The sequence below is a fragment of the Gracilinanus agilis genome, chromosome 4 (assembly GCF_016433145.1).
Source record: "Gracilinanus agilis isolate LMUSP501 chromosome 4, AgileGrace, whole genome shotgun sequence".
In the NCBI taxonomy this organism is placed as follows: Eukaryota; Metazoa; Chordata; class Mammalia; order Didelphimorphia; family Didelphidae; genus Gracilinanus; species Gracilinanus agilis.
In genome coordinates, this window is record NC_058133.1 from 66133300 (window position 1) to 66153684 (window position 20385).

Genomic DNA, 20385 nt, shown 5'->3' on the forward strand with positions numbered 1-20385 from the left:
ACCAGGTGATAGATGTTAAGCTTCATAATGAATTCATTGGAATTGTGGTTGGTAATCTGCATTGGTCAGAGTTCTTGAGTCTTTCAAAGTTCTTTGTCTTTCGATGTTATTGTTGTAACTGTATAAGTAGTTCTTTCTAAGTAGTAACTGTATAAGTAGTAACTATGTAAGTTTTGCTCCCTTTAGTCTGCATCAGTTAATGCAATTCTTCCACATCTCTTACATCATTTCTTAAATTGCAAAATGCTTTACATTTGAATAATAGCTAACATTTAGTGCTTTAAGACTTGCAGAGCACTGTCCTATGTGTTCTACCACAATTTATTCATCTTTTCCGTAACTGATGAGCACCCGCTCAGTTTCTAGTTCTTTGTTACTACCAAAAAATTTTCCTTAGTATTTGTGTACATATTGGTCTTTTTCTTCTATTTTTAATTTTTATGAAGGACAAACCTAGTAGTGGGAGCATTCAATATAAGTAAGTGATAAAAGGGTTAGTTTCATGACATTTTGGTCATAGTTCCCAATTAATTACTTTCCAAAATGGCTGGGCCAACAATTCATAGCTCCGTCAACAATTCCTTAATCTACCTGTTCCCCCCTCATTCATTCTAACAATTATCATTTTCTTTCTTTGTCATCTTTGTCCATTTGATAGGTATAGAATGAAACCTCAGAATTGCTTTAATTTTCTGTCCTCTTGGAAAATGGAGATTTTGAGCATTCTATAAAGCTTGGTAACTGTTGATCATTTGTATTTCTTCCTTTGAAAATATGAGTATTCATATATTTTGACCATTTTATCTTTGGGAAATGACTCTTGTTCCTTTATATTTGAATCGGTACTTTATATTTCTTGGGTGATCATTTATGTATATATAGTCAACCAACAAACATTTATTTATCTCATATTGACACAAAGTCAAAAAGATAATTTTCCCTTAAGGAGCTTATAGTTTATTAAGAGAAATAATATGTTAAAATAATAATAATTGCTAACATATGGCACAAGCACATGTAAATATTATCTCCTTTTATCCTTCCAATAGCCCTAGCAGGTAGATGCTATTATTATCCAAATCTTGCAGGTGAGAAAACTGAGGCAAACAGGTTAAATGGCTTGCCTAGGGTCACACTAGTAAGTGTCTAAGACTAGATTTGAATTTAGGTGTTTATGATTCCAGGAAGAACATACACACACACACACACACACACACACACACACACACAAATATGTATTATATATACAAAATAAACATAAAGTAATAGGATTGGTGAGGTGCTTATGACTGGGGAGATCAGAAAAGACCTCCCATTGAAGCTGGTGCTTGAGTTGAACTTTGAAGGAGGAAAAGGGAGAATTCTTAGATGCAGAGGTAAAAAAGAAATTGGTTCCAGACATAGGGTTTGGTAGAAGATGAAAGACGGAGTATACAATATACATATATATATATATATATATATATATATATATATGTATGTATATATATATATATCAAAGTTTAAAGGTACGCTGTGAATGGCTTTAAAAGTCAAAAAAAAGGATTCTATATTTGACCCTAAAGGTAATAAAGAACCATTGGATCTTATTAAGTAGGATAATAACATGACTAATACTGCATTTGAGAAAAATCACTTTTGCCACCCAGTGGAATGTTTATTGGAGGGAAAAACTTGAGCAGGAAGACCAATTAGGAGGTTGTTATGGTGGTAAAGGTAAGAGATGACGAGGGCCCAAACTAGAATGGCAGCCCTCTAGGTGGTAAGAAAAAAATCAAAAAATATAAAAATGTTTTCATTGCCAAAGGAATTTGGTTCAAAAATATCTTCTCCCTCTCCTTTCTTCCAGGAATGTATATAAGGACTATCGCTTTCTTGAGTTGGCATGCGACTCCCAAGAAGATGTAGATAGCTGGAAGGCATCTCTACTACGAGCTGGTGTATATCCTGACAAATCTTTAGTAAGTTGAATTTGTTTAATTTTGTCAACTATATTTAAGAAAATACTCTATTTAGGTGATGGAATACAGCTTTCTCAATACCTGAATTATATAGGCAAAGCTTTATGCTACTTAAACATAGCATAGACCTTTTTCACATCAAGCTAGATTGCTTGTTTTGGAATTTAATCTTTAAACTTGCTGAATATATCAACTTTATCATATTGTCATACCAAGAGAAAACTTTTTTTATAATTTCAAAGAAACTCTTTTACCTTGCAAATAGTATAGTTATATTTGCCTGCATTATAATGTATGACATAGATGCAAGTTGGGCTACAGCCCTACAAAGCATTAATAACAATTGGTTTTATATCATTTTCCCTAATAAATTATTTTACATAATTTTAATGTAAACTATAATTTATATTTAGTTCCTTGGTGCCTGCATTGACTATATAAATTTATATCCATACAAATGCTTGAACTGAAGTTCCTCTTTCTGTTGATTGAACCACTCTGTCCTCTCACTCGCCCAGGATTAACCCTTCCACATCATCTTTGGTTGCCCTCTCCCTCATCTCCCACACTAATACTTTGACAAAGTCTTTAATTCTACCTCTTTGGTATCTCTCACATCTTTGCACTTATCTCTACTCACATTGCCACAATTCTAGTTAAGACCTTCATCACTTCTTTCCTGGACCATTATAATAGCCACCTAATTGGCTACCTTATCTCCATGCTCTCTTCTCGAATCCATGTGCCATACAACTGCAAAAGTAATCTTCCTTAGGTATTCCCCTATTTAAAACCTTACATTTGTTTTTGATTTTGATTCCAATAAATAACTCAGCTTGGCATTTAAGATCTTTTATATTCTTATTCTAGCCTAACAATTTCACATTAATTGCTTTCATTCACTCAACCTTCCCATCAAACTAGACTACTATCTGTTTCTCTAACTTATGCCATCTCTCTTCTCCATTCATTTCCTCCAGGCTGTTTCTGCATGCCTGGAATATTGTCTGTTGTCATCTCCACCCTTAAGAATTTTTATCTTTCTTCGTGACTCAGATGTTTCATTCATGTATGTTCCCAATCTTACCTAGTGAAAATGCTTTCTTCCTCTATAAATATTTTAGAGCATTTTGCATGGATCCTTCTCTGTCCTTATCACTCTTTACCTTGCAATCAATCAACAAGCACTGATGAAAAATTTAGGATATACTAATCATTTTAATGTTGTATTTCCTTTACTGTGCCTTTAGTAATGTGTAAAGTCCTTGAAGGTAGGTAGTGTTTAGCATTATAAGTATACTTTACTGTATACTATAAGTATACAGAATACTTTGCATGCAATAGGCTCAAATCTGTTAAAATGAGCTTCAAATAGCAACATTAGAGAAAAATTCTCAAAAACAAACAGAAATTTGTGTAGTCATTAAATTAACAATGACAAAGTACCTTAAAAATGTGGGTGACAGCTTTCTAAGTTAATGATGAAAAAACTTTGCTTTCTATTTTTTAAAAAAATCATTTTATTCAGGCTGTTTCAGCAGCATACTCTATGCACATGTGTATATATAATTGTTATATTAAATCATATTATATAATTATAAATATACAATTGTAATGAATGAAGAACTCCCATAGAAAAAAACACCCATTTAATGGGTGTTCTTACCCTTGGACCAAACCCAATATGGAACCAGACTTTCACCTCATCCTTCAAAAGCATAGTATTATAGAGGATTCCAAATTGCAAATACTTTAGAGTTTGGCCAGACCCAGAACTATTCCAGGTATACTTGTTGGACCTGAGAACCATTTTGGACTTGGTCAAACCACATCTAGAGAACTGTATTCAATTCAGTGCAACAAATTTAAAAAAACAAAACAAAAGATAGCCTGAAAAGCATTCAAAAGAGGGTGGGCAGAATGGTGAGAGAACTAGAGGACACATATCTCTCCCCAAATGGGGAGAGTGAACAAACATAGAAACATGACCAAAAAAAAGCATATAAATTAAAAAAAACTGTGTACTTGGAACCATAAAATTTCATTAAAAATCATAGCTTCTGGGGGCAGCTGGGTAGCTCAGTGGATTGAGAGCCAAGCCTAGAGGGGAGGTCCTAGGTTCATATCCAGCCTCAGACACTTCCCAGCTGTGTGACCCTGGGCAAGTCACTTGACCCCCATTGCCCACCCTTACCACTCTTCCACCTATGAGACAATACACCGAAGTTAAGGGTTTATAAAAAAAAAGAGAGAGAGAGAGAAGTAGAGAGAAAATCTGGTAGAGCAAGAGAGAAAGAGATCTATATATATTCAAACATCCAGATCTAAGACACTGCAATACATGTGATACATCAACGTGTACCATCAGTCTCTTTCTTAAAGGCTCTGGAGAACCTTGATATCTATATCATTATTATGAGAAGTAAAAAGTTGACCAGGTAAAACAGGGCTTTGCACATTAATATGTATTACACTAAGAGTGATATTATTTTTACTATCTTGTCCAGTGATATAGGAAATATCACAGGTGGTTTCCCCCCTAACTTCCCAATGGATTTATGTCAGAGTATATTAAAGAGCACAGTCACATGTTAGGCATCATTGTGTTACTATATGTATTTGAACTTAACTTTATAAAATTATAGCATTCTCAAAATGTTGCATATAAATCAACCTTAAAAATGAACCATGTTTTAATCACACCAAAGAAGCTTAAAATATCATCCATATCTTTTGTTAAAATAAATATCACTTATCTTTTGTTAAATAAGAGACTTAAAAATTGCATGTATATGATGTGCATATGTACATCACATATATACTCATATTAAAGAGTGCATTTTCTGATTCAACAAAATTTGGCAAAAATTGCTAAGTATTAAACATATGTAATGCACAAGGGAAGCAAAGATGAAAAATTAAACCATATCTACATATAAGAAGCTTCTAATCTTCTAATCTTTAATCTTCTAGTAATATTTTAGGGCTTTATAGATATTTTTCTTTCCTAAGCTTGCATCCATGAAATGATTGACATCAGTATTTTCTTTCACTTTCTATATGTATCTTCATATTTCTTTCTTTCAGTCTTTTTGGACACGAACTGAATGCAAAATGCTCTATTGAACACACCATAAGAAAAAGGGGATTTGAGAGACATAGACTGTATACAAATGATTCTGACTTGCTTTGTTCCCTTCCACTTGACCTCTCAGAGTGATAAAGTTATTTTCTTACTAGTCGCCTAATATTAGTGAATAGTAGGAGTTTGAGTTTGCCACCATGCCAGAAAACTATGAATTTTAAATTGGGCTAAATTAATCACTTTCTATACCTCCTTAATAGAATAGTGACTAATAATTTTAAAATAAAGCCCCTACTTTTTAAATAAAAAACGAAGGAAGTTTTGTATTGCTAAATGGAAATAAGGCATTTCACTTTGAAAGTACAAATCCTTTTCAATAATTGTCATCTTTGTGAGGGACACTGACATATAATGAATGTTTGCATTATAAAAGTTTTAGTTTCAATTGAATAATAAAAGGGGTAGCATCTTTCCCCATAACATGAATACAAATATAAGCACATAGTGTATGAATATATGCTGGACTAGGTGTCCCTTGTGCAAAAATGAAGAGAACTTGAAATTATACATAAATATTCAACTTGTATTCATGAAGTAACAGTTTCCCAAGTTTTTATAGTTTTCCTTTCCTAGAACACCCTTTATTAGGTTCAGTGATACTTTTAGCAAGTAAGGAAACTTTGCATGATATGTTAAGTGAAGAATGCCAAAGCAATCAGAGGAAATCTCAAGGTTGACATAGAAACTGACAGAGAATCTTCAGAAGTTTTGACAGCCTTAAGCATGAATAGATAAAAATTTCAGAAATCAGAGGTAATAAATAGGCCTGAGATTCTATTTCAAAATGTTTTTTATCTCTTAGGTCTTAGCTCATCTTTACTAATATTGTTAAGTGATGTAGTGGGAAGAGCTCTGGAGATGGAGTCCAGAAACCTGGATTTGTATGCTAATATTACTAGCAATATGACCTCCGGCAAGTTGTTTTGCCTCTATGAGTCTCAGTTTTGACATCTGAAATACAGGAACAATTATGCATTTACTAGAGACTTACATTACACAAGGCTGTGGGGAGAAAAAGTTATTTAAATGTGCTGCTACTATCTTTCACAGAAACCCATCTTTCAATTGAAAACTGCTCTCTCAAAAGTTACTAATGATCTACGAACTGCCAAAAATATAATGTCTTTGTTCAATTCTCATCCTTCTTGAAGTTTCTGCAGACTTTGATGCTGTTATCCCCTCTTCTTTATGCTCTCTTCCTTCTGGGTTGTCAGGACACCGTTCTCTCCTAATTCTCCTCTTACCTGACTAATCATTTCTTCTTTTATGTTGCTTCCATGTGATCTTCATCCATGGCATGGTCTCTAAGTGTGGGTATAACCTGAGATTGTGTCCTGGATTCTCGTCTTTATTATTTCATTTAGGAATCTAGTCAGCTCCCATGGTTCAGTTATCAGTTTTATGTGGATAATTTGCAGACTTATTTACCCAGCCTTAATATCTGTTTTGACCTCCAATCTCACATCTCCAACTACTTGTACTGGAAGTCCCATAAACTTCTTAAACTCAACATGTCCAAAACTAAATTTATTATCTTTTCCTCCAAACTTTTCCCTCTTCTGAAATGTCCATTAACTGCCAACTTCTCTATAGCTGGTCTCCTCCCAGTCACTGGAACTTGTAACCTGAGTGTCCTATTTGGTTTCTTACTCTCTCTTTCATACCTCCCTCATATCCAGTCAGTTGTCAAGTCCTTTTGTTTCTATCTTTGTGACATCTCTCATTTACCACCCCCTCTCCCTTTTCTCCTATGATTCTGCAACCAGCCTGTATCAGACCCTCATCACATCATGCCTACACTATTGTAATAGTCTGTTCTCTGGTCTCTTTGCCTTTTATCTCTCCAGATCAATCTATCCCCCATTAAGCTGTCAAATTAACTTTCCTAAAATACAAGTCCAACCATCTAGTCAATAAACTCCAGTGGCTACCTAATACTTCTAGAATTTAATACCATATTCTTTTTTTGGCCTTTATAGTCCTTCATAATCTGACCCCTTCCTACCTTTCCAGCCTTCTTACACCTTATTTTTCCATATTCTGCTATCTAGTGACCTTGACCTCCTTGCTGTTCCTTGCACATAACACTCCATCTCCCAAATCTGTTCATTTAACCTGACTCTCTTCCATGCCTGAAACACTTGCCTCCTCATCTCCCACCTTCCAGTTTCCCTAGCTTCTTTCAAGTCTCAGCTAAAGTCCCCCTTTCTACAAGAAGCCTTCTCAGTCTTCCTTAATCTTAGTACCTTCCCTTTGAGACTGCTCCTAGTGGGTCATATACATAACTTGTTGGTACATAGCTATTTGCTTGTTTTCCATCCTCATTAGAATAGGAGCTCCTTGGGAGTAAATAATCTGGAGGGTTTTGCCAGCAGTTAACACAGTGCCTGGAAAATAGTAGGCACTTAATAAATGAAAGCCGGCCAATAAGTTTTAGAGGAGTGACTTCTGTTTCAACAGATGAACTATCCACTCTGATGAAATTTCACATCCTTGAAATTCTGGAGTTTTTTGAAGTTTTTTGTTATTATTATCTCTTTTCAGCTAGAAATTCTTTGTTCCCATGATCCTGATCCTTCAGATAACAATTTTAGTTTTATGTATGGCTCTAGGTTATATCGTTATATAAAACAAATAATATGTCATAAATACTGTAAATAAAAAGTTTCTATTTAATGTCGGGCAATCTTGCACCACTTTTCAGTACCTGCTAAAGAGGTAAAACTCCCATTGATTTCAATTGATTAATAAAAAGTCTTTAGTATCCAAGATGCAGTAAAATGGTGGAGCTTCTGCCTAAGCTATACCAACTGTACATTCCTATTATAAGAAAAGTAAATGTTATCAAAGGGATATCCTCAAATCATTCGTCTCAGTTCTTCATTCAGAGAATTAAATCACCTTGGCCATTGTATTGTTTTCAGAAATGATTTTGTTATAATGCATACTTACTGAAGTGCTTTGTTGGGGAATTGCTTTAATATTTCAGGGAGGAAAAGAAGAGAACAAGCCATTAAATCCCTGCTAAGTTCCAGGGCTATGCTAAATGCTTTACAAATCATTGCACTATTCCAATAGGGTCACCACAGACAAAATTTCATATTAAAAAAAAGTAGAGCAATAGCAATATTCCATTAAAATTAAGGTATGGTCAATCTGCAAATATAATGTACATAATATTAATATAGTGCTGATTGGATGTCTCCATCCACTTAGGAGTTACTATCTTCATATGGAAAAAGCAGAGGGCAGCTAGTTGAGTTGGTGGATTGAGAGCCAAACCCAGAAACAGGAGGACCTGGATTCAAATGTTGCCTCAGACATGTGAACCCGGACAAGTCACTTAACCCCCATTGTTTAATCCTTAACACTCTTCTGCCTTGGAACCAATATGCAATATTGATTCTAAGATGGAAGGTAAAGGTTAGGGGGAAAAAAAGACTAATAGAGTGTGCTTTCTCCATAAGCTCACCAGCATTTTCTTTATTTTCAGTTTTGCTAGCACTGCTTCAAATAGAATTTAGAACAATATCTTTTTCCCAACTGGCCAAATCAGTTCTGCCTTGATGGCTTTTTTACAAAATGAAGTCAGCGTCAGAGACCTAAACTTAAACTGTTGACACTACAAAGAAGAGAAATTTTAAAGTACTTCTGTTTTGCCTCTTCAGGACCCTCAAGAGTCTCTCACACCAGACAATTGAGCAATTATTGAACCAAAAGCCAGGAGGGGAAAGCAAAGTCCTGTACTCGTACATTTCATGTATTTAAAGAACCGAGAATCCTTCCCTCCGTGACATCATTGTTACCATTGCAAAGTGAACCATCTGCCCCTACAGTGTGAAATCCAGTGCTTGCATAATGTACAAAAACACTTGGTTAAATCTCTGAAACTTATTTTAGTAGATCAAAAGCTGCACTGTTGTGGAATGCAATAAACCCCCTCTGGTAGAGGTATTTTCAGTAATATTGCAATTCTTTGGAGAACGAGGGCCCCATTATTCTCTAAAGTAGTCTCTTGTTTCTGATAAAGCCCAACGTGGAGACTTTTATTGCCTTATTGAAAAGTTGGCATGATCTCTGCAATAGAATCCTGTTTCCCTCATTCATTCCTGAACCCCTCATTAACTCCTCAGGAAGACTGGAAACGTTAACAAACAGCCGTGGCTATGGCAACCTCTTGTTTCATTTTAATTGAATAATACAAAAACAAACCCCAAAACAAACGAGACACCTCACCACACTAATTTATCAGTATCTCTGGACGTGTTCTTTATTCGGCGCAGCTTATGATAGCAATAATAATCCCTGGATCAGGCAAGGTCTCTGTGTCCTCTAATTAGCATTATTTTCCAGGATATAACCTTTCTTTGGGGGATTATTGCTTCACCACTGTGGAGTCCCAGAGTACCCAGAAGGTTTCTTTTTTGTGTTGTTTTTTTTTCCCCCTCTCTGGCTTTCATGAGCTTAAAACTAGCTGCCAGCTATCTAGCCTGACCTGTTATTCTGCCCCATTCTCATCCTCTCCCACACATGCTTACATTTTAGTTATGGCACTCTTTGACCACAAGATCTTTGCTAGAAATTCCTTTAGGGCCCCTCGCAAGAGGGTTTCAGCAGCATCCGTGCCCATATCCCTTCCCTTCTCCCACTCCCCCCTCGGAGCTGCCCTGGTGAGGACTTGGGCTGCCCTGCTAGCCATGAATCATTGTTTTTATTTTTCAAACCATATGTGAGTTAAATTCGTTGATATAAATCACACTCCGGCAGTTTCAGTTTGAAACAGGATATCCATTTACCAGCTGACTACTACTGCTCTCTGTATCTCTATCCAGATTCCCTTCTTTAAAAAAAAAAAAAGAAAGAAAATGACTACATCTTTGTGACCAACCTTTCCAGCCCCGATTTCTCAAATGCGGACTACTGTTTATTTTGGCCATCTCCCCACTATACAGTCAGCACTCTCCATACCAGCCCATGGAAAATCTCATAACTTAAAAATCAAATAAAATCAAATCAAATAAAGGAATCATACAGATGTTTGTCGTAACATGTTCTGCTTACTCGACCTCCCCAGTGCCACCCACTCCTTCCCACTGCACCCTTTTCCATTTCTTCTTATTCTTCTTCTCAGAAGCCAAGGATGCAGTGTTTGTTTAAAAACACATTGGTTGTTGAAACTTTCCACTCCTTGGCATGTTGGAGGAGGGGCTGTCATAAAAGGGCAAATAGACATGTTAAATGGCTTGTCTTTCATACTAACAGTTCCCTTATTGCCTGCCGGTTCACGAGAAGTGGGGGTGGGAAATGTTACTCTTGCTGGCTCCATCCCTGAACCCAAACTTATTCCGAGTAGAAAGAAAGAATCATTTAAAAATAATTTTCTGCTGTTACGAATGCATGATTTCAGCCCATTTTAGTTGACCTTCTAAATTGCCCGTGTATTCTGGAATCTTGTGTCTGTGTTTGCTGTTAATAATTTGAATGAAGTTGCTCATTTGGGTTTTGCTCTAGCAAAGAGCTTACACAGCTTGGAAAGAAATCAAAGTTTAACATATTTCTTTCTTTTTTTTTTTCTTTGCGGTGACATGCACAGGGGAACAACAAAGTAAGTTCTTTGTCCTGTTGCAGTTTATTCTCCCTTTTTTCGCCTATTTTTTTTTTGTCACGAGACCTGGCCTATCTGTGCAATTTCAAATGACTGTTGTCTGTCACAGTGTTCAAGTGATATCATGTTTTCGAACTTCTGTGAAAAAAAAAATGAGCTTGTCGTACCCTAACGGCCCTTCTGTTTCGACATTTTGGAAGGGAAATGTTTAGTGTTCTTCAGGCCTGGTTTATAGGGAAGTTCAGAAAAGTTGAAATTATAAGGGAAGAAAGTGACACTGAGAGCAAAGATTATGAAGATTTAATAATAAGGACCCTTCGTGGAAAGGTTACTACAATCTGATGAAACTCATTGCAGCTGGGGTTTTTGACCAAATATCAAAGCTTCCATGTTAATGGGCAGTTATAAAAACCCCAAACTAGAGTCTTAAATAACAGCATTGCTGGTATTATTGGCTAAACCGAACAAGATCGGTACTCTAGCTTTGAAGGTACCTTAAAATGGATGGAGGAGGGTGGGGTCAACATTTGACTTGGCTTCTGCACCCTTGATGCGTTCCAGCTGGACAGCAGTGGAAGGGTGTGGGGAACGGAGGGGGGAGAGCTGAAATGTGTATGATAGATTTCGTGAAACCAGGCAACGCATATAAACGTCGAAAACCATTTTCATGTTGTTAGAGTCAGATAACGGAGCAATTTAATAATTTGCTGAGTTTTGGTTTGTGAAGCTTTTAATTCTGCTTATCTAAAGGGGGAACACTCTGTACTGTATACTCGAAAGCTAGAACGTTAGCATAGAGTGGGACGACAGCCAATGGGTTGACTTTTCTTGGTTTTTCATGGGCGCTTTTCCCATGTTTTATAATATAAGCTTGCCCATTTTAGAGATTACTGTTGAATGCACGAGGGATTGAACTGGATGAGGACCATTTTAAATGGGCCAGTTTGTGTGCTGTAGCCCAGCTGGAGTTCATCAGACTTGCTCCTCATCAGCTATACATATAGAATATAAAACAAATGTGGGAAATCGTTTGGAGCTTAATTCGATGGAATGTTTGAAAATGCACCAAGTTGAGTAGATGGTTTACATTGAAAATGTATCACCTTATAAATATCTTGAATATATGAGTGGAATATTGACATAACTGCTTATGACCCAGGTAATGATGTGACTAGGGTAAGGCCATATCAGAAAAGAAGAACAAGATCACCATTCATTAAGGAACAAGGGGTGAACTGAGTCGATTACAGTGCTTTTTGAATAAAAGGTATCTAATGAGTTTGAAGGTGGCCTAGAACTTCTGGAAAAGGAAAAGATCATTCTGGTGATTAATATGTCTTTTTTTAAAAAAGAAAATGGGATAGGCCCATATGTTTATTCTAATAGTAACTGTTTCATTGCTTTTAAAAAACACTCTGATTTCTTAATGATGAAAAATCTTCCATATGAAAATTTCTATTCATTTAGAGCATTAGACAGTTTTCCTGAAAGTTCACAGATTTGCCAGAGTAACTTGCTTTTAAATACTTTAAATTAATCAAGAGTAAACTAACCTGGATTGTGAGTGGGCTTAGGGCTAAAGAATGAATGGTTAGAATTGTGGAAGAGCATTAATTTCTTTGTGGAATAGAATAGTGTATTAATGGAGATGGCTTTCAGAAAGAGGAAAAACCTGATTTGAAATCTTTCTTCTGACATATACTGGCTTTATGACCCTTAGCAAGTTACTTAACATCTTTGTTCCCCAAACAACTTTCTATGACTATAAGTTGAAGAGACGTTGCTGAGGGTTTCAAATAAATAACAGGGCCAGCTCCTATCCCTATTAATCCCTTTAAGACACTAGAGTAATATTTCCCAAATTATTGCTCATTTGATTATTTTATCAATAACTGATAAGAGCTGATACACTTCCAGAAATGAAGCATTTCCCTCCATACTCACTTTTTAGTAAACTTTGTTATCAAGTAAGGATGGACAATGTGGTATTCAATTAATAAAAATGGTATGTTAAAAGATTATTATTATGGAGACAAAACTAATTTTCTAAGAATTATGATATAATAAATAGCACAATCTTAAAAATCTGAAGTGAGTGGAATTGGATCATTAATAGTCCAGGAATCAATTTAGGACTTTTTTATAGGTAGTGCCCTGAGCAGCATAGTTATGAACATCAATTATTACTGTACTGGCAAACCACAGGGGTGCTAGTTAATGGAGAGTTCTGGTTGACATAATGCCAGGCAAACAAACTTTACTGTATTTTCTTAACGTTATGGAAAGGAGACCTTTGGAGAGTATAGAATCATAAATTTAGAGCTCAAAGAGACCTTAAATGTCATGAGTCCATCACCTTCATTTTTTATAGATGAAGAAACTGAGACCCAGAGAGTTTAAGTAAGTTGTCCAAGGTCTTAAAATTATTAAGCAGCAGAGGAGTTGAAGGCAGGTCTTTTAACTGAAAACATTTCTAAACCCAACATTCTTTTCACCACACAATAATGCTTTCTAAATTCTCTAGTTCAACTTTATAATATAGCCCTACTTTATTTTTAATTATTTGAAAATTAAATGAGTTATTTATGCATGTAAGCCTGTGTGAAAATATACTTTGTTTATACACTAAAAATAAGTAAGTTATAGTGAACACAGACCCTTGCATGAGCAAGCTTATATGCATAACCAACAGCACATCTGTATGTTATTTTCTTTTAACTTACAATTTCAGTATAAGTGGAATGCATTGGAATACAAGCCATGTAGTCTCCAGAGGAAAGAACTAGATTTTTAGGCATTTCAACCCTGCTCTCCTCACTCAGACTGGAAGGAAATTCTGTCCAAAAATGTCACCAAGGCAGTATATATGACTTGTTACCTTTCATTATCCAACTGTTAAAGGCAACTCAAGATTATTTTCTCAAAAACCACTCTTTACGCATTGAAAGAAAGAGAAAAAAAAGAGACATTAAGCATTTTTAAGCACCTAGAGTTGCTTAACAACAAGCTAGATGTACTAAGCACATTTGATTGAGACTTTCTTTTATGACTGGAGTTCCACATTGGTTATCTCCAATTTACTGAAAGAGTAAGATGAATGTCTCCCACATTTTAGGTGGATATAATGTGAATGGTTCATTAGGAAAAACAGAGAAGAATAGAACCAGAGAAGAGATTGAAGAGGATGTGATGTGTCAACAAAGAGAATACCCACAACAATGAAATCACAGATTTCTGAAAGTATTAAAATCATGTTGTTGATGGCGGGTTTTTTGCAACATGAATAAGACAGAAGGGTGTTTTACATGACTTCACATGTGCAATTGTTATCGTATTACTTGCCTTCTCAATGGGGAGGAGAGGGATGAAAGGAAGGGAAAGAATTTGGAACTCAAAAAAATATTAAATTAAAATTGAAGAAGTTTTTAAAAAGTCAAAGTATTAAAACATGTGAAATTTCTGGTGTCAACTAGCTATGAAAGGTTATGAATATTCCGGATGAAGAGCTGGTCTTGGAGTTAAGGAGACCTGTGTTCAAGTCCCACTTCACACAAATTCTGGCTGAGCAACCCTGGGACTAATCACTTAACTTCCCTTAGGAAGCCCCAGAAGCTTTCTAGGACTATAAGTTGCAAAGCATGTGGTCATTTGCATTGAAAATGGTCGTTTCTCATGGGCAGGTCCCTATACCAATTGAATCATAGATCCACTCCTACCCTAAAACCACCCCTCTCAAAAAAAAAAAAAAAGCAAAAACAAAAACAATAACAATAACAAAAATCCTGGACATGTAACCCAGATTTCAAAGTGGTGAATATTCTTCTGGTACTCCAATGAAATGAAATGGATTAATCCACATGCCATCATTGTTGAAGGCATGATGTATGGGAACATATAAATCATTGGCTGGAACAAACTAGTTTAGTCTTTTCATTATATAAATGAGGAAACCAAGAGAGAAATTAAATAATGAGTAGAAACCATATCTTTTAACTCTCCTCCCAGTGCTCTTTTCTCTTTCTAATATTCTCTCTTTTATAGACTATTTTGTATTTTACACACTTCTTACTTTCTCAATAAGATCTTTTAAAAATTTTTTAGTCTGCTTTATTTTTTAAAAGTTAAATGTGCCTTTTGGTGATACACAACACTATAAGGAAAAACTCAAGTTAGAAGCTTGTTTGAATTCATGTCATGAATGTATAATGGCTACAAAGGACCCAGATCCATTTTCTTCTTCTTTGGATACTATTTTTTTTCTCTTCTGCTTTTAAAAAACAAAATGATTTTTTTGAAAATAAAAGATCAGTTTCTCAGGGGAAAAATTTTTTCTCGCCAGGTCCATTACTTGTTTTCCCCCTGGAAAATGTTTCACTGTTGGCATAGTGACATCCTTAATTGCTTAGGTTAGAATCTATCTTCTCTCTGGATAAATTTCACTGGATCAGGGATTTCATTTCAACCATTTTGTTAAGAGGACCAGACATCTGGGATTGCCTGAGTCAGTCTTAGGAATGTGAGTGTATATATGCAACTACAGAGTGATTTTTTAAGTAGAATCAGTGTGATTCATTCTTAGTTGAGCTCTCCTGTAATATTTCCTTTTGAAGAGTAACATTTCAAAAAAATTGTATAACTAAGTAAAAAGGAACCTCCACTTTTTTGTCTGCTTCTCTTAAATTAGGCTATCCCCACTTTTTAATGTGATGCTTTATTACCTCCACATCACACGTTCATCACTCTACTTCCCCCCTTTTGTTTGTGTTTCCCTAGTAAACCAAATAGAAAATTCCAACACCTTAGATAAAGTTTTCTCTTTTCAAAACTAAAAATGGTGATTCCTGAACTAAGTAAAGATGTTAAGTACTGGAATAAATGTGGTTTTTCCATCTTATAAAGAAAACCTAAAGTTTCAGGAATAGAATCCTAACAGAAATGTTCTCAAATTTCAGATTGATTTTGGTGGAGGAAATGAGTTGTTTCACATATGTTAGAACTAGATGAAAGAACATTAAGCTCAGAAAGGAATGCTTCAAATGTTAATATGTGAAGAAAAACAGACTAAATTCAACCGCTTCCCTTGTGACCTTTTCAAATAGCTTTAAAGGAAAAATTTACAATCATTTTCATAAACCTTGGTCATTTCCAACTGAAGGACAGTTGTTTTTCCCAGCAGCACAATGGTAACTGCCCAGAGAAGTGAGAAAGAGCATATATGGATGAGAAATGAGACAGAAGCATTCCAGAATAGAAGAAAGGAAATAAGTTGTTTTCTAAGTCATCATTCATTCTACTAGTTATATAAAAGTAAATTTATACAGTCAGAGCAATGGTCTTATTTGTCAGAGGACTTTGAAATTTTTAAAGGAAAAGTCAATAATAAAACCCAGTTAGACTACTTAAAAAAAAAGATATCAAATTACTCTCCTAGCATGTGCCTTATAAACCTAGTTGACTTTGTAAAGTTCTATCAGTGGGAAAGATGATGATACTTAGAATTACTAATTTTGAGATCTATATGACTTAAAATAAATAATGGGTGGGAAAAACAAAGAATCTCTTAGTTTTGTATCCATAGCAATGATTTCCAAAGGCTTAGCATATGCCAAACAGAACAGCATCAAAATGCATTACATTCAAGTTACCAGATGTTGAATATATGTAGTATTTTTGCAGACTGCACCCTACAATTCTTTCTCACTATCTCTTATGTCTCCTCCTGGCTCAGGATAAGGTCCATGTAAGAGAGTGTAGATAGATTAATTAAAATCATTCACCATTACTGAAAAAAAAAAGGAAAACTGAAAATGCATTATTCTTGGTAATAGGTGAATAACTACTATTTTTGGAGATGAGGGATAGCTCGTTACCAAAGCATAGAAAATAACATCACATTTTCAGAAATTTTCCAATTGTTTTTGTGTAGATGATCTAGTTTGATTTGTTTGTTTCTTTTACATAATTTTTCTATGTGTGTCTACCCTATTTTCCTGGAGAGGAACTAGAGAATTTAATTGCCTAGAATGCAGGCAGAGACCATATGGTTCACTAAGTTTGTTCATAAAAGTTTCATTACCCAATAAGGATATCATTAAAGTTAAAAGAAAAGATGAAAACTCACTAGCCTCAAAAGTGTTACTTCCATGTGGGATGTAAAAATGAATTGTCTGTCTTAATCATCTCAACACTATTGAGAATTTGTTTTTTTTTAGCTACACAGGACTTAAAATATCATTATTTATCCCCTTTATCCACCTCAGATTTTAAGTACCAGCAAGTAATGATTGGATGAGCCAGGAAAAGGATTCAGTTTACTGATAGATTTGAAGAAAATAAAAATTGATTCTGTCCTCTACCCCCAAACACACCAAGTTGACTAAATAGAATCTCTAGGAAATGATATATTAATTTCCCCAAAGTACTGAGGATTCATAGAAATATAAAACATTGTTTCATTATATTTCATTATACAGAGAATGACTCTGAAGGGTCCTGCAACCTTGTTTTCATTTTTTTTTAACCCTTGTACTTCGGTGTATTGTCTCATAGGTGGAAGACTGGTAAGGGTGGACAATGGGGGTCAAGTGACTTGCCCAGGGTCACACAGCTGGGAAGTGGCTGAGGCCCGGTTTGAACCTAGGACCTCCTGTCTCTAGGCCTGACTCTCACTTCACTGAGCTACCCAGCTGCCCCTCCTTGTTTTCATTTTTACTTTATATTGTATTTCTTTGAGGTAGAGAACAAGGAATAAGGAATGTATCTAAATACATATAGCTAATAAGTCCATTTAGTAAGCACTTACTCCATGCAAAGTGGGACAGTTAGGTGGAACAATGGATAGATCACCAGGCTCAGAATCAGGAAATCTCATCTCTGAATTCAAATCTGGCCTTAGGCACTTATTAGTTGCCTGAGCCTGGGTAATTCAATGAACCATATTTACTTCCATTTCCTCAATTGTAAAATGAGCTGGAGAAGGAAATGGCAAACTGCTCCAATGTCTTTACCAAGAAATCCCCAAATTGGCTCACAAAGAGCCAGACATGACTGAAAACAACTAAACAACAAAACAACAGCACGGAGAGCACTTGCTAAGTTCTGAGGATACCAATAGAAAAATATCAGTATCCCTACTCTTAAGGAGCTCAAATTCCAATGGGTTAGACCACACATATGGAAGGTTCCAGCTACAAGCCAAATGGCATGGCCCCACAGCCCTTAGCAAAGCAGATGTGAATTCTTCATCTTAAATGTCATTTCCACTGATAGAATCACATCAGTTTCTGATGTCAAACCATTTGACAGTGCCAGGGAAGTTGTGGCAACAAGAACTATCGTGAGTATCTGTGGCTATAGGACCTTTAAGAGCAGTCCCCAGGCTTTCTCGCCATAGGATTTATTTTCCAAGATGATGGCTAAGGGTAGAGGACTGGGAGCACTGCTATTCCCAAAATACTTGGACTCCAAATCCCAGGATAGTTGCATCACAGTCTACAGGGAGATGGGAGTCAAAATGGCAGTGCTGGTTTGACTTGCCTGGCACATTTTACCTCCTGTCTCTCCCTCAGAGGACCTCATTGCTTCAGCTAGCCTAGGCTGCCTGCCCTGTATGTAGTATCTGGTTGTCTGAACTTGCTTATTTAGCTCTTTGGGCTGGGATGAAAGCATGATTGGGGGTTGGGGGAGTGGAGTTTGGGTAGAGCCCCCATTCCCAGAGCTTCCGTGATAATCTTCCTTTTGGGAAAGTTTGGTCAGTAGTTGTTGCTTGTAATGTTGAGGAAAACAGACAGTCCCTCCACAATGATTTCTCCCATCTTTAGCAACTGTTGATGGTTGGATGAAAAACAGGTCTGGTGGTTTGGGGGACACTGTTATACCTATGGCTCTTGGGGTCTGGTCTATCTCCATCAAGGTACAATGGAAGATGGTGGTCAAATAGTGATGATGGTTTAACTTACTTGGCACATGCTACCTCCATTCTCTCCCTCAAGATACCCTGCTGCTTCAGTTAGGCTGGTGTGGCACTAACACCGATTTGCCTACTCTGTGCTTAGCAATTGGTTTGAAATTGATGGGAAAGTCTGGAACCTTCTACATAGAAGCTACTCACCTGAATGATTATTCGTCTGTATAGTCCAGTCTCTGCAACCAGGACTCTAATAGTAAAAAAATCCTAATTTTTGACATATATAAAAGCTTCAAGGTTTATATATGTAGGAATAATTAAATGAGACCATTTCAGTAGACCTGTATTATTGGTATTATCTCATTTTATAAATGAGAAAACAAACTTTGAAATATTGAAAGATTAGCTCATTATCATCTCTAATGCTAAATATGGGATTTGAACCCAGATCAAAGACCAAGGCTTTTCCCCCAACAACACTATACTGCCTAGTAAAGTGCACAATTTCCCTCACTATATATTGAACAGAGAACCTGTTAAAATACACTAGTACCATCAATATTTCCTCTAAAATGTATGGAATTCATATATGTGTACAAATATGCATACAAATATAATAAACTTGTAAAACATAGTAACTTTATGAGAAAATAAAAAATCATTTACTATATTCCAAGATGTTCCTCACTGACCTTTTCATATTATCCTTCAAAGTTCTCCTCCCCCAAACCAATATATTTCCATTTAATTCAATTCAATATGCATTTAATTGACTAGTCTAAGCAAAGCACTGTGCTAGATGCTAGGAACAAAATTAAGCCCTCCCTTATGTGCAACTAGAGAGATACAACGTAAACATGGATTTTTAAAAAGAAAAAAATTTATACAGTGTGGACTCTGGAATTATTCTCTTAACCCCTACTCAACACTGGCAAATAAGGGTCCCAAAAAGCAGACATATCTCCCTTTGGGATTTTTGGGTTGTCCTGAGGAGTGGGAAGTGATTTCCTAGTGCTTTTCCCCACCCCCCCTTTTAAGTTCATTTGTTTAATTAATTAATTTGAAATATTTTTCCATGGTTACATGATTTATGTTCTTTTCCTCTCCTCCTTCCACCCCCCTCCCATAGCCAACAAGCAATTCCACTGGGTTTTACATGTATTGATCAAGACCTATTTCCATATTATTAATATTTGCAATAGAGTGATCATTTAGTCTACATCCCCAATCATATCCCCATCAACCCATGTGATCAATGAGATGTTTTCTTCTGTTCTTTCTCTGGATGTGGATAGCGTTCTTTCTCATAAGTCCCTCAGAATTGTCCTGGATCATTCGTTGCTGCTAGTAGAGAAGTCCATTACATTTGATTGTGCCGCAGTGTATCCATCTCTGTGTACAATGTTCTTCTGGTTCTGCTCCTTTCACTCTGCATCAATTCCTGAAGGTCATTCCAATTCACTTGGAATTCCTCCGTTTATTATTCCTTTTAGCACAATAGTATTCCATCACCAACATATACCACAACTTGTTCAGCCATTCCCCAATTGAAGGGCATCTCCTCATTTTCCATTTTTTTGCCACCACAAAGAGAGCAGCTATAAATATTTTTGTACAAGTCTTTTTCCTTATTATCTCTTTGAGGTATAAAGCAAGCATTGGTATGGCTGGATCAAAGGGGCAGGCAGTCTTTTAAAGCCCTTTGAGCATAGTTCCTAATTGCCATCCAGAATGGTTAGATCAATTCACAATTCCACCAGCAATGCAT

The 20385-nt window shown here is 35.9% G+C and overlaps 1 protein-coding gene across 4 annotated transcripts in view; it reads left to right on the top strand.

The window, feature by feature from the left end:
- The window catches only part of DNM3 (dynamin 3), a 612108-nt gene that overhangs the window by 474470 nt on the left and 117253 nt on the right, over positions 1-20385 (top strand). For 2 of the 4 annotated variants that reach the window (XM_044672209.1, XM_044672210.1), the window contains 2 exons: positions 1850-1961; positions 10700-10711. In XM_044672209.1, the coding sequence (XP_044528144.1) occupies positions 1850-1961; positions 10700-10711 (124 nt within the window). The remainder of the gene's footprint in view (positions 1-1849; positions 1962-10699; positions 10712-20385) is intronic. The other 2 variants (XM_044672207.1, XM_044672208.1) reach the window with 1 other exon arrangement.